The sequence below is a fragment of the Echeneis naucrates genome, chromosome 4 (assembly GCF_900963305.1).
Source record: "Echeneis naucrates chromosome 4, fEcheNa1.1, whole genome shotgun sequence".
NCBI classification, from domain to species: Eukaryota; Metazoa; Chordata; class Actinopteri; order Carangiformes; family Echeneidae; genus Echeneis; species Echeneis naucrates.
Window position 1 is genome coordinate 11,214,071 of NC_042514.1, and position 14,855 is coordinate 11,228,925.

Genomic DNA, 14,855 nt, shown 5'->3' on the forward strand with positions numbered 1-14,855 from the left:
ATGGTTTAATATTTGTTTTCCACGGCGGCCCATAGACAGTACAGCAGCGACCCCTCGTGTCCGCACGTCATCGCGTCATCACTGGCTCGTGCACCATTGAAGGGACAGAGGCGGGAAGCTCGTGATTTCTCACGCGGACAACAACAGCAACAAGAAAAGGTCCAGCGTTTTTTTTTTTTTTTTGTTTTTTTTTGAACAGTTTTTGTGGTCAGTGATGGCGACGGACCAGGAACCGACGAGTCCTTGGAAGACAACGATCATAGTGAGCAGCTCGGCTCAGGTCTGTGAAAACCCTGAAACAGTTCGTCTCAAAAAGAGCTAAAAATAACTTAATTTAACCCTTTTAATAACCGTTAAATAAGATATATGGGTTTGGGCAGAGCCAAAAGCTCTACAGCCTAATAATAAAAAGTGGATAACCATGTCTGCCTCGATTAATTCATTTTAATTTAAAGTAATTTTTTTGCTTTCCCTCCGCAGAACCAGGACTTCAAGTGTTTGCTCAGCGCCCAACAGCACCGACTCAGAGCCTCAGACAGTATTGACCCCGGGCTCTTCATTTTTCCGATGTCCGGTAAACCTGCTCTTAGATAACCTGATAAACATCAACACCAACTGTTTACTACGCTTGCTCACAATATAAAATACCAGATCATAAGAGCACATGTGACTCTGTAAAGCTGCCAGTGGCTCCTGAGACACCTGACCTCAATGTAGAAAGCTAATGTAGCTCATGTTACTGTTAATATGAGCCATTTATAATTTAAATGTCCAGGTGCTGCATTTCTGTTGATTGACCTTCAAGACTTCCCAGAGTGTTTTGAGGAATCTGGGCTGATTGAGAGGGTGAAGAAGTTTGTTCAAGTTCACCGCAACAGCTTCCTACTACTGTATTCCCCCTTTGTTGGGAAAAAGGAATTGGCAATATTGTCATGGATCCAGTGCAGGTAGATAGATGGATGTGTTATGTGTTTTACAAATTTAGGGGGCAATGCCTACTATTTTTACTTGACAGACAAATACAGTGCTGTGAAAAATAATTCACCCCTTTTGGGATTTCTTACTGTTTTGTGTTGTGATAAGTGTTTGTCACACTTAAGTGTGTCAGATCATCGAACAATTTTTATCATTAGGCATTTTGTATTTACTCTGGTTTTCTTTGTCTGATTTGAAATTTTTACTTGCCAATCTGGAGTATTGCCAAATATAAATGCGACAAATATGCAAAAAATAAATCAACAAGAAAACAAATCATTTTTCTGTGCACTGTATGTAACCATCAAGATTGTATAATTTATATTTTCTGTCCAGTCATATTTCTAATAATCAATTTTCTCTTTCAGGTTCTTTGGCAGGAATCTTAAGATTCTCCCTGTCCAAAATAGTGCTGATGTAGTTAAAGGGATGCTGACAATTGCTAAGGTAAATGCAGTACACGTTAGTTATTTGGAAATGATAAATGTGAAATTGGATATGTTGTCATTCCCTTGTTCACATAAGTAAGCCAGGTCTCATTTGTCTGCAGGCCACCAGTAAGCCCCATGTCGTCACTATCCGCACCCGACTGTCACTGGCTCAGGCTCACATCATTGAGAGGAGTCCTGTGTGGGAGATGCTAAGAGACATGCTGTAAAATCCAGCAGGTGATACAACCTATTCTCACAGGCATTTGTTTAGCTTTATTTGATGCCAACCAGTACAAGCACTCGTGAAATATAAAAATGCATTGGTAAAAGACATGTTTCTGCACAATTATTTTTCTTTGTACATTTGCAACAATAACTTTGACATGGAGACATTCACGTTTTAGTGAAAGCATTTATCTGTCATTAAATGTTAAGAAGCATAACCCGATGGCGTGAAGTGACACTTGAAGTGAGCTGAAGTTTAGTTTGGGATCTTCAGCTTTTCTTCTGTGATCTCTTCAATACGTACAATAAGACTCTCCATCAAGTCAAATGTCACCAAAGCACTCTGTAAGACCTGAGACACATAAAAATTATCCGCTTGTCTGCAGAAGCCAATGCCAAATGAGTTAATTGATACAAAGTCTCCGTACCTGGTGCTGGACCTCTGGGGACATATCAGACACTTCCTCATGTTTTGCTTTGATGCTTTTGCTTAATCTGATGGATCTAGCAGCTTCTCGGGCTTCTGGGGGAGGACAACAGAAACAGTTCATGGTATGAAAACTGAGAAAATTGTTCACTTAACAATCTGTGTAAGGTCCTTACAATGCCACTTTGTCAGACAGCAATATTAACTGAACAATCCTACCTTTTGCTTTTAGCTTTTGATCCTCCTTCAGTGCCTTCAATTCAGCAGAATAATATGCTCTTGATATGCTGAGACACACACGCAGCATTTTGAGGTATTCGTCTTTCATTCTGCCAAGTTCTTCCCACACATCTCTCTGGGGGAAAGAGGAGTGTATTGTCAGCTCTCTGCATTGACTTGGCAAGCTGATAGAAAAGCAGTGAAAGTGTCAACTGAGACTTCCTCACATTGCTCCACAGGTTTTTGTCTCTGATAAGTAGATAGCGCAGAAGATTCAGACTTTCCATTATCCTGCATAAATGAAGACAGGGCTTTGTTTAATGGCTCAGTATAGATAAATGTCCCAGTTCTCACTGTTATAGATCTTTGTCTTTGAATCTCTGCAAGAATGCTGCATTTCACAAAAGTTAGGTTTTTTTTTGGGTGTCTAATCTAATTAGAGCTTTATCATGCCACATTTGTTACATTTAAACCTACAGTAATGTAACTCCATATTTCATGAAATACAGCTTCAATTTCATGAAACTAAAACTGTCACAAAATAATAAAATAATGATTACATATGCTTGACAAAATAGTACATTATGTAATCATGCTGGGTTACGCATAATATAGACTCATAAATTACAAATGAGCAGACCTGTCTCTAAGATAAACTCTTGTTCATGCCAGTCACCTGTCCATGCTGTTGAGCAGATCTGTCTCAGCACCATGAGGTAAATGCAACACCAGTCCCAACAGAGAGAGAAACTCCTCTCCCAGGAACCATTTATTGGCATTACCAGACTAGAGAAGAGTTAAAATAATCAAGCAGTGATCAAGCAATCAGGAATAACCACAAAACTGAGTTCATTGAAAAGACTGACGCGGGTTTCATCTCACCTCCATAGAAAATTCCAAATGATTCTTGATGTTCTTTATTATATAACTCTCCACTCCTGCATGGTTGCTGACCTTTAACATACACCTACAAAGAAAAACATTGTTAATAATGATGAGTTAGTTGTTGGTAGTAGTTAGTAAGATGCGGTGCAGTAACAACAAATACTGAATGAATAAGCATTCATAAAATAAAGTTTATATCATTGGGTGGATAACAGTAGTAGCAGGTTGAAAAAGGAACAAAAGAGTGCAGAAAAGGGTAGTTCTCACCTGAAAAACTTGTGCTTTGCCTCGGTATCTAATTTATTGACGAAGAGCTGGAAAACCTGTAGTGCTGATTCTCTCTGGGAAGAGAGAAAATCACAAAATTCAACAAATGTAAGCTATTTAATGGAATAGAGTCGTAGATTACACTTGTGTCATCAAGGATGTTTGTCTACTCACCAAATGTTTCATTGGACACTCGGTGAGTACTTGCCGCAGTTTCTGTGAATTACAGGACACCCAAAGTTCCTGGTCAAATTTATTTATTCACAGTACGTATGGATTAATTGGTCACCTTGTATTTTAAAACTGTAATCATATTTCTGTGATCTTAGTCTTTTTCCTTTGTCAGTACCCAACTACAAGATACAGAACTAATTTAAATGAGCAAACTGTGGTCATGTGGTAATATGTTATAGTCAAAGTCTTAATTGAGCTTTTAAAATTGTACCAATGATGCTTGTCTTACCTGTGGCACACTGTAAAAGCTCTTCAGTTCCATGAGGTTAACAGGAAGGCTGTGGTCTTGCACACTCTCCAAGCTCTTTGCATTTAGTGCCTGATTGATATATGGTTGACACCCAAATTGCCCCCCAAAAATTAACTAAATGATACTTGGATATAATCGTACCTTTAGAAAAGCAAAAAAAACTAAACAAACAAACAAGCAAAAAAGTAGTTGCTGGCCAGTGATGTGCCCTTACCAGTCCTTTAAGCAAGTGGGATTCCTTTTTGCTGTCAAAAAAGCAAAATGACAGATACTTAGAAGAAACTTAAAACAACAGCCTCCAAGTTGTGTTAACAGTGTACCTGCTGAGGAGTTCACTGACGTATTCCATGTTGCATTGAAGAACAAATATGGGGCTGGAACAGCAGGGGGAAAAACTATTTAAATAGTTTGTGTTGCACAGTTAGAGTGACCACTGTCATCTGTTTATATCAGTGAATATGCATCACCAGCACATCTTATCACACCTGAACACTGCTGGAAAGCTGTCTATAGTGATGAGCTGGACAAACAGTAGATAAGCCAGGGATGCTCTGGATTCCATAGATTGACTGTTATCCATTGCAGTGCTTTTCTTCAGAGAGTTGTAAAAAAACAGGAGCTCTGAGAGGGACACTTGGATGGTAGACAGTGTGACCTGTAGAGTTGGTTAATGAAAATGAGTTAAAGAAAATAAACTGTATACTCCCTTCTTTCAGACTTGTAAAGATGAGGACCTTGCTCTTACCATTATCTCTGTTGCAAAAAGCCAAAGGTATGATTTCCTGTTATGGCTCAGTTCCACCTCTAGCAAAGGCTCTCGCAAACTCCTCATGCAGCTGCAAGGAAAAAACGGATCATAAGTCATCAATGCTTCACCTACAGTGTTGAGCTAATATTTAGTAGTAGTAATGATACTTTATTACAGACAGCTCAGAGGTCCATATAAAATAGAAATAAATTAAAAAAAAAAAAGGAAAAATACAGAGAAGAAGTAGGATAGGATGAATAATACTTATAATCAGTCTTTTTGGTGATATGATAAGATGAAATCTTTTTTAATTTGTTTTAGCTGTCATGTGTGGTTCTCCCAGAATTCAAGTATCAATAAAACTTTAAATTATAGTATAAAGAAGAATCATACCAAAATGTATGAATACAAAATTCATACATAAAAACAAAAGGAAAAGGCTGCTATGACCTACTATAATGCCAAATGCAATCATCATTCTTTACATCTGCTGAATGTATCTTAAACCACAGAAGCATATATAAAGACAGAAGCATACAATTTGAGAAGCTCTGTCCTCAGCTCCTCATCTTCAGTCGTGGTGACAGACTTTCCATGTTTCCTCTTCACTTCCTCCACAAAGCACTTTGTGAATTGAAGCAAAGCTATGCAGCAGCGACACAGTCCATACTCATCAGCCTCCTCTTGCTGCGGGGTGTAGGGAACAGGCAGCCGCTGCATCTGCTTCTGCAGAGCAGCCAGAACCAAGCCCACGCTAGTTGCCTTTCTGTCCTCCATTCGAAGCAGAACTTTTAAAGAGACAAAGTTATTGTCAGTTCCCATTACTTAACAGCAGAGGGAACCAAATACCATCTTTTTTTTTCTTTTTTTTTAACAACAGCAAGCTTCATAGCCAGGAAAATTCCTTTGACTACTGTGTACCCAGATGTCCTAAACCTCAAATGTCATTTATATTTGTTTATAAAAAATATTTCTTACAGATGCCATTATGTGGAAAATCAAGCAGGCCAATAAGTAACAACTTGGAATTGATGGTATTTATAAAAGTAGTACCACAGTAAAGTGGAATAACTTGTGTAATGCATTATAAGAGTTGGTACAAGGCATCATTAACGTAAATCATAATTACATCCATCCATTGTGCATCATTCTATTATTGGCATCATTTACAGCAGCATTATTCTGAATGTTTTTCAGAGATGTTCTAATATTTATGAAAATCTTATGACATAATTACATTCATAACTGGGTCACCTGTTTTAAAATGTGGAACAAGGACTATGATAGTCTGGGAAATATCCCCAGGATTAATGTCCTCGATTAGTTCAAGTAAACCATGTAGCAGCTCCTCTGACCTGCAAGTCTAAACAAAAAAAAAAAAAATAATAAAAATACAATGACATTGAACATGATGTGTAGGAACCGTGCCATATTATAGAAATGAATTGTTTTCACATACCCTGGTCAGATATACGATGGCAGCTTGGCAGGGCTCAGCACTTGTCACTTTTTTAACTACTTCATCCACAAGAGGTGCCATGATAACACAACCCATACATTTCACAATCCCCTAGGAGCAAGAGAAAACAAACATGCTTCACCATTGACCAGAAAAACAAAAGGCCATGCGACTATAGATTCACTCTGCCTGACCTTTCCATGTCTGTTTTCACAGCAAAAAAAATGATGCAACTTCAGTTTTAGTTTCATTGATATTGTCATATGAAGCGTGAGCTCATGTACCAAAGAAAAAAAGATAATTGTGGATGACTGGAAGGTAACTTTTAGACACAGCCTGACCTTTGGGGTCAGGCTGCTGGTAAAAACAGGCAACACTTTCATAAAATAAAAGGTTCTGTAAAAGATTATGTATTTCAGAACTAATGTGAAAGAAAATAATGTTTTAGAGATTAAGCTTCACTTAACCTAATCTGAGAAATCTGATTTGATTTCACTTTCATTACTGAAATGTTAATAAAGAATCTTTTTTAATCAATATATTAATAGACAGAGAATCTCAGCAAAAATGTTAAATTACAACATGACACCATCCTTTTGGAAATTCAGAGGAAATGATAGACGTGTAAAATACAAGCATGACCTTATCCAATCTTCCATTGAATTATAAAAAATTGGCAAGTACACCATGGATGGGGCTGCTGTGTTTATTGGTAGATGTTTTGTGCTGAACATAGGTCTGAGAAATGCTTTTTTCTCCAGCCTAATTGAATATACTGATATAGGAATACACCCCTATTGCTGTCAGTACTGGACATAGAAATTGTATTAACCCGCACTGCATATATCTCTATCAATTTTACTTTCTCTGTCAATGCCGGGAGCGAAGGATTTCTTGATTGATAATCATAAGTAATCATTTTAAACCCTGCGAGATGGTTTCAGCCTTAGAAAAAGGAGTGAGATGCTTCTAAAAGTACAGTACACAAAACTGCCTAAAGCGTGGAGAGACGAGACAACCAAGGGCACTTAGAGGAATGCCATATTGAAGGGGTTTATCAGTGGAGCGAGAAATTTGACTGAATATCTGGTTGCTTGTTTCCTCTCCACACCTCCAGGTCAAGAGGCCAACAGGCACAGAGGACAGCTCCGTGTTCGTGTTGAGCAGAACTGGGTGGCAGGGAAGTGGCTGCTGCTGTTCACCTCCATTCATGTGTGGCCACTGGTGCTCTGGAGGCTGCAATGTGTCTGCATATGTGCTTTTAGTCCTTAGTAACGGATTAACACTGCTGTCTACTGCCATCTCATAACTGTAAGGTGGGACTAGTCTCTGTCAGAATTACCTGGTTTTTCTCATCCTGAACAAATTCCAGTAGTTGTGCGCTGTCACCCCGAGCAAGACACGCAGATCCCAAATCCCTGAACAGCTGGTAGTCCTCTGGATTCAAATCTTCTTCTCGGGTGTCTCTCTATATATAACGTAAACAGTCGTCAAATTATTTCCTCACTCTTACTCCAATCTGCTCCTGCTGATCAGTGTTATTACAGGAACCACTTTTATAGACTGACATCATTATAACATTGATAATTATTTTCTGTGTTATGGTTAACATGGTAAATGCTGTACTAATACATTTATCATTATTGTTATAAGTTTCCACATTTGTTTCTTTATGGGAAAAAAATTTATGTACGAGCCCTTTCTAATGATGATTACATCACAATTCTTGTATCTGTAATTGAGTGTCATCCCAAAATATCCAGTTTTATATTACTTACTAAAATTGTCAAAGGCCTTTTACAGCAGTCTTCTGTAAATCTGTGAGTAAATGAAATAATGACTGTTTTCTTTTTTTTTGATAGGCCATTGCAGTAAGAGAGGGGGCGCCCATGAGATACAGTACAGGCCATTTCTGTTTCTTAGATGCCAGTCTCTACAAAAAGGTATGTTGTTTGAATGATTAATTTAAAATTTAAAGCACCCGCTTCGTACTGTCTTAACCCGCAGAGTTGTCATGAGCATGGGTGCCTCCGTTAATTGTATTATAGGGAAAGAGTATTGTTTACTTACCCATCTCTGGAATGTATCTTTCACCTGATCTCCCTTCATCATTGGGGTCTCCTCTGGCAATCCTATTATCAGTACGTCTTTATTTTCCATACATCACAACAGATGCTGTGACAGGTATAAGAATAACCAGCGTCAGCAGCAGTATCAAAAGGAACGCATTCGAGTCTCGAGGGAGAGAAGGAGTGCAAGGAACCCCAAGGTAAACCTCTTATCTCCCTTTGTGCTTTGCATGTAATGGGATTAAACCAGAGCACTTATGTGTCGTCACAGAAAATGTGGAACTGTCTGGAAGGATCCAGTCCTGAACCCCTGCCATAAATGTTCTTAACGCATTGTCTACCACTAACTCACACATTCATTTACTGAAAATGAATGTGTGATTTAGTTCCTGTTGATTCGTATACACCTGTAAACATTGACTGGGACCAAACTAGAAACTAGAATTTATTTTCATATTGCAGTGTAAACTGAAATGCTGTTGAAAATATGATTTTCTTTATTATTCATTTTTTAATCTTTGCAGATAAATCAGAAATTGATGCTCATCAATCAGCCTTGGCCCCCCATGACCCTGATGATTCACCAGTTTTCCTTTCTTGGACCACTGTTGACTGAAGAATGTATGAATTCACACTCAGAGAGCTCAATGAAGAAAACCTACTCTAAAATCTACAAAATCAAAAAGGTTAGCTTTTATTGAACAACTTTTGTTTTTGACTGTATAGATAGACCAGATAAGGGAAACTCTTTAGCACAAATAGCAATTGTGTGGAGGGGTGACCAAGTAGAATAACTTATTTGCAGTTTATGCATGTTCCCTTGATTTAATACCAGCAGCACTGATCTGAGCCTCATTGTATTTTGACAGTATTAGACAAATAAATCTAGCAGTGATCTGTGCTGGGTTGTCCAGACTTTTCATTGTAATTAAATAGAAAACCCTGTTGTACAGGGAGGCACAAGGATTAAGAATGCTTTCCCATGATTGCCAAATGATAACATATTGGTCTTCTGTGTAAACACAAAGGCTTCTCCCCCCTCCCCAGTGTTCACATGCATGTGTAATATAATAGAAAAACAATCACTGACTTCCTGCTTCAGCCTTGCAGCCTCAGTAGAGGAGAAGCTCAGGTCCTGATTTTAGATGAATAGAGAGGGAAATGTGTTTGAACGGTTGGATTTAGCCAACATCTGCTGCCCAGGTTTGCTCGCTCTATTGCTGTGCGATGAAAGCCTTAGTCAAAAGCCACAAAGCAAATACAATACACACACTACTGCTCACTCCATGTTTGTCCCTGATTTTGTCATTCCTAATTGCAGGCTGATGAGTTTAGTCTGACAGTTGTCCAAGGGAGCAGCAGACATAAAAACACACCAGACACCATGTTGTGATGAAAGCAGCAGCTACAACAGCCGTCAACATATTGGTGTTCTCACCCACGAGAACGCATTACTACATTACTATGTTACATTATTTCATTAAGGACTTACTAATGCGTTATAGTACAGCTACCCAGTAGCTATTATTACATTATTGGACCAAATCTCATTAATGAATAATACATTATTGCACCAGTACTCTGTTGTCATTTCATTAGTGACTAAATATTTGATATAAAATCACCTGAGTCCTTAAAACTGCCTAAGTAGATCTTTGCCATTCAACACCCATTGGACATATATACAGAAAGAGTGATCACAGTTAAACCAAAGAAATATGATATTTTCAGCAAAATGTCACAATACTGCCAATCAAGGGTTAGTTTATATCATTAATATGAATCAACATTTATATGGTTTGTCCAAATTTGATGAACAATGACCTGTTACAGATACTGACAGCTCATATGCTGATTGTTGCGTAATAACATGTAGTAACACTCAGCATTGTGTCCTACTCCACCACTGAAGGCACATGAGAACAGAGTGACTCACACTGTTTTGTCTCTTGACTGTTGGTTTATATTTTTTCAAAGCCTCTCTCAGATCTATTTTTGTTTAATAATTAAATCATGGGTGACAGTTGACAGTAGCATATGGGCATAGGTAAGTGTAGCAACAGTTAATTTTATTTACATAGAATAAGTAAACACAGTGTGGTTTGCATTAAAGGATAAAATGTAAAATACAGACATACACATAAGAAGATATACAGTAATAAGAACCCAAAACATCTAACACAACCAATAATGTATAGTGTGACCAATAATGCATCAGGAGATAAAATGTTCCATTGTGAAATCTGACACGGGCTGCAGCTTCACTTTACACCCGCAGTTTATCGCAGATTAACATGTATGCTTATTTGGAAACATTGACTGAAGTATTTGTTTCCTTAAATCTTCAGGGAGAGTGCAGATACTGTGTGTTATCTTGGCATGTGGGTAGCGGCATTCAGACGCATATCTTAGGTCACTGATATCACATATCCATTTATATTTAATTTACTGGACTACTACAACACAACTGTGTAACAAGGTATATGGAGGATAGATTTCTAAGTTCCAGGGTGAAGAAAGAAATGCAGCAGATTAGTTTAGGAGTGCTTTTCATTTCATTTCGGCCTTTTCCTGTAATGAAATTCAAAGGTGTATTTTTTTCGAGGAGTGTGTGTTTTGTACTTCAAGGTTTCTTACATGTTGGTATTTCCTGGTACAGGATAATGAGTTTTTGTCCGTTCTTAAAATAAAAGAGAAATCAGGAATGAAGTATAGCTGACTGTATCATTTTGCTCATAAAGCAGATGCAGTGCAGTATTTATGGCGCAGTCTAGTATACAAAAACAGACAGCAATCCTATGAGAGATAGATAAAGCCTCTCCATTTTCCCTTTCTACGCCATATTTCCTTTGTGACCTCTTAGAGAGCATGAGGTTTAAGTGAACTATTTATCCATTTGTTGTCCCCCAGAGGAACTGCAGACTGCTGCAAGCTCTTGTGTCTGCCCAGCACCTCCCTGGGCCCCGCTGAGCTTGTCAAGAAAAACTGCCATGTTTAGGGCCTCTCCCATGGGCTCTGCTTCAGCTACACTGCTGCTTTCTGCTAGTGGCAGATGAATTTGATTTTAAGATATTTTTTATACAGTCCAGATTTGCTTTTGTGATTGCTGCTTGTCTGTTTGCTTCAAAGAATCTCAAGTTAATTTTATATTTTTTAAGAAATTGGGACACTTAGGTAAACTATTGAGTATAATTTTAGTTACTTTTCAGCACTGTCTCTGAATTGACTTATTTTATACTTAAGATCAGCATTTGTTGTCTGCTAAAATAATCTGGTCTTTACATTCCTAAACAAATTCATATTGTAAGTACCGTCTCCTCTGGTGCAGCATCTACTTATCCCACATGGTGTTGCTGAATGTCTGTGTTCTTGGTGTAATGCCTGTCACATTAACTGAATGTACCTATGCCTTTGAAGGATAAGGTACCACTATACTTATGAGGAAGGGTTGCAAATATTAAATATTGTCCCTGTCTGTAGCACTTGAGCACATCTTAAAAAAAGTGACAAACAGGCTTTGAGGTTTTACTTTAACAAATGTGATTTCCTAAAACAGCTGAGAGTTGTGGACTTCATCAACATTGCTTTAACAGGTGTGAGTAGTGAATTGTTTAGGATTTTTATTTAGCCATGGATTCGTATTGTGTGTGTGTGCATGAGGGAGAGAGAGAGCAAAATCCCTGTCTCCTTGAAAGGATGTTTCTGTATGAATAAACAACAACAGCAAGTCCACTTTGAGTCAGCTAGACTGTATTCAGAAACAATGATTATTTGTAATTAGTAATGTGAGGAAGTAGTGTTTTATTACAATGTGCTTTAACAGTGCAGGTGTCTGCTGTTTTTGTATTCTAGTCCACTCTAATCTGGACTTTGTAGAATTAATTATTTTTCTTTGGTGGATCTGGTGATAATAAGAAACAGAGCCATGTCCTCTAAGTGTTAGAAATGATGTATTCCCCCATGTTCTGTTTGTGTTGTAGCTAAAAAATTTTGTGTGCCCGTAAAGGGTAAGTAGAAGAGTGTGACTTTTTGTCAACACAGGCACAAGTCTGTGTCCATGAGATGTGGAGGTAAATTCATACCAGCAATTAATGTCGTTTTTCTTCTTATCTCTGTAGTGGTGCTCGTTTTGAAGTAGTAGTCCAGAGGCAAAATATATCCTGGGAGAAAGACCCTGGTGAACAGACAGCTAATGGAGATAGTGGTCTCACAAGGGAGAATCCTGACCTTGACCCCTTTTTGTAAAAGCTTTGCCCCTGTAGCAAACAATCCGGGGAGGGGCTCTGTGTGGGTGCTGTCTGTGTGTGTGCGTGTTTGGAGAACAAGCTGTAGTGGTAGTGTAGTCCAGTCTTTTTCACATCTTTCAACGTGACATAAAGCTGCTTTATATGGCAGTGTGCTGTGAGGTGAAAGCTCCCAAGGTGAGACAAAGGCCCAGGCCGCACACGTCAGTCTTTTCTGGGCTGCAGCATCTGTCTGGTATCGAGCGCAGTTGCAACAACAAATCCATAACTGTACCATACAGACTTCACCACTGTCTGTTCAACCTTTTGTAAGTCTGCATTTTGATGACAATTACCGTGTCAAGTTGTTCCCAATCAATACATACAGAGTGGACACCTTAATAGACATAGATAACTGCTGCTTGCCTGCTGTATCTCTGGGCTGTGGAGACTGACACCCTATCTGATCAATAAATGGCGCATGGCACGGCTCACAAGCTCAGCCTTTCCCACTCTGCTATCACACGCGGAGCTTAGCTTCCCTCGGCAGCAGGCTAAAACTGCCCAGCAACTCCCTAAGGTGGATGAATCGGAGATGTTACATGTGAACTGGCTGTCAAAACGATTCTGTCATCTCCCGTTATCTCCGGTGTTTAAAGATGCTGACACACTGTGTTTGGGGTACCAATGTCTTGTTGGAAGTGATGGAGGCTTTTAGCCTTTTTTTGTGTTGTTTTTTGTTTAACTCCCTTTATCCGTTTAAGCGTTCACTCAAGTGTTAGAATTTCTATTTCACCTGCCAGAGATGTCTCTTGGAACTTGATCTGGACCTTTCTTTGAAGTTAAGACTGTAACTTTGTTCAGAATATTTGTAAGTATTTGTAAGTTTTCTGACTTTTTTAATTCAGTGTGTCTTAATCTTTTTTTTTTTTTTTTTTTTTCAATTTTGGTTACATTGAATATGATCAATACCTCTTTTTTTTTATTAATCCCAGAGGATGTTATGTGAATTTTATCAGAGGGTAGAAAGCTCTGAGTGAAGGCAAAACATTGGTTAAAGGAGGCCAGATCAGATTCAGCTTGGGGTCATTAATGTTTCAGAGGATGCCAGAGGGAGAATGGGAGAGTCAATGCACTGCCTGGATCAATTTCCTTTGACTGTGCCATTTTGAATCAATCCCACCGTGCATCTTGTTTGTAAAGTGGCTCATCTCTAACAGAGTGATTGGCAACGCGCTGGCAACAAATTGGGCTAATGTTACGCATTAAATGGTCGGAGTCACCTTTCTTTTTATTTTATGGATGAAACAGGAGAAAGGGATCAGAAATGCTGTTTAGAAATCTCAATTCTCCTGCAGGATTTCTTCAAAGGGATTTTATTACAGTAAACATTTTCCTGCTTTCTTTTTACCTTTTGCCCAGCCGTGGCCCAATGCAGACCTTTGGGGCTGTGGAAGTACTTACCATCCCACTCTTCTATGCTGCGATTGCCACAATGCTATTACTCTGCTTTGATCCTGCTGCAGTCTGACACATGACCACACAGACCCCTGAATGGGCATTAGCACAGGCTTCAGCAAACCTAACATCTGTCCCTCCCAGCACTACCACTGCTCAAATCATTCATTAAATCAGAACACAAAAAGTAACTTTACTTGAATGCCTCAGCATAAATATTTGATCATGGCTGAGAATAAATCTTTGTCATTTTGTGCTCCTTGCACTGGCTGACAGCTCCTCTTATATATCTTCCTTACCGTGCTCTCTCTCTGCTATTTAGATACAGGCACATGCTTGGCTTGGTCATTTATGAAATGGATCTTATTAATTTTTTAGGGTGATTCATAGCTGCAATCAGGTCTGGTTAAGGGGATGACAGTATCACAAAGTAACGTCTTGTGCTGCCTGCTTGTTCACAAATAATGTGCTGTCTGCATAGACAGCACAACCTGAAAGAGGTTTTATGTGTTATTTTGACAGAGGCGCTAAATTCTCCAGCATTACAAGACATTTCACTACTTAATTAAAAATTTGACTGCATAACATAAGGCTGTTCTGCACATGGTTTTCTTGTTTTGTTTAAAATATTGATGCAAAGCAGATTCACTGTGCCACTTGTAAACAGAAACAGTGAAAGCAATTCTGAACAATTAATTACAAATACAAAGTACATCCTCACATAACAAATTGCCTGACTCGTCAAATTTTTTCACAGATTTATCTCTGGCAGCCAAGAATCTAGGTTCGTAGGGGACCATCAGCTCTTGATATTAGGAAACCAATTTCCTCGCCATTCCTCTTTACCTCAGTCAGATTGTTATCTGGATTGTCAGTAGTGGCATTTTTTATATTAAGATGAAAATCCTGGATTGAACGGAAACTGAGCGCCTTCAGAACATTAATATTGTTTGTTTGTTTATTATTAAATCTTGTCTGTGTAGTC

The 14,855-nt window shown here is 38.6% G+C and overlaps 2 protein-coding genes across 2 annotated transcripts; one reads left to right on the top strand and one right to left on the bottom strand.

Annotated features, from left to right (window-relative positions):
- Positions 1-202: 202 nt before the first annotated feature.
- Positions 203-1,633, top strand: c4h1orf146 (chromosome 4 C1orf146 homolog). The gene is made up of 5 exons (XM_029500124.1): positions 203-280; positions 481-574; positions 776-947; positions 1,344-1,422; positions 1,526-1,633. The coding sequence occupies exons 1-5, from the start codon at positions 215-217 to the stop codon at positions 1,631-1,633; spliced, it is 519 nt and encodes a 172-aa protein (XP_029355984.1). The 5' UTR covers positions 203-214.
- A 254-nt stretch (positions 1,634-1,887) lies between these two features.
- On the bottom strand, positions 1,888-8,232 carry LOC115042496 (glomulin-like). Its single transcript, XM_029500761.1, has 18 exons — positions 8,191-8,232; positions 7,463-7,588; positions 6,121-6,231; positions 5,916-6,024; positions 5,200-5,449; positions 4,659-4,749; positions 4,399-4,568; positions 4,234-4,287; positions 4,128-4,158; positions 3,893-3,982; positions 3,604-3,645; positions 3,430-3,503; positions 3,160-3,244; positions 2,954-3,063; positions 2,505-2,568; positions 2,278-2,413; positions 2,060-2,154; positions 1,888-1,983 (listed from the first exon to the last, which is right to left on the bottom strand). The coding sequence occupies exons 1-18, from the start codon at positions 8,230-8,232 to the stop codon at positions 1,888-1,890; spliced, it is 1,776 nt and encodes a 591-aa protein (XP_029356621.1).
- Positions 8,233-14,855: the final 6,623 nt, after the last annotated feature.

Bases quoted from the DNA above. Each gene is read 5' to 3' on its own strand.
- LOC115042496 (XM_029500761.1), bottom strand. From the start codon at position 8,232: ATGATGAAGGGAGATCAGGTGAAAGATACATTCCAGAGATGG. The intron at 4,288-4,398 runs GTGTGATAAGAT...CTGCTGTTCCAG, and splicing joins AGCTTTCCAGCAGTGTTCAG to CCCCATATTTGTTCTTCAAT. The intron at 2,155-2,277 runs GTAGGATTGTTC...GTCCTCCCCCAG, and splicing joins TCAAAAGCTAAAAGCAAAAG to AAGCCCGAGAAGCTGCTAGA.
- c4h1orf146 (XM_029500124.1), top strand. From the start codon at position 215: ATGGCGACGGACCAGGAACCGACGAGTCCTTGGAAGACAACGATCATA. The intron at 281-480 runs GTCTGTGAAAAC...TTCCCTCCGCAG, and splicing joins TAGTGAGCAGCTCGGCTCAG to AACCAGGACTTCAAGTGTTT. The intron at 575-775 runs GTAAACCTGCTC...TTAAATGTCCAG, and splicing joins CTTCATTTTTCCGATGTCCG to GTGCTGCATTTCTGTTGATT.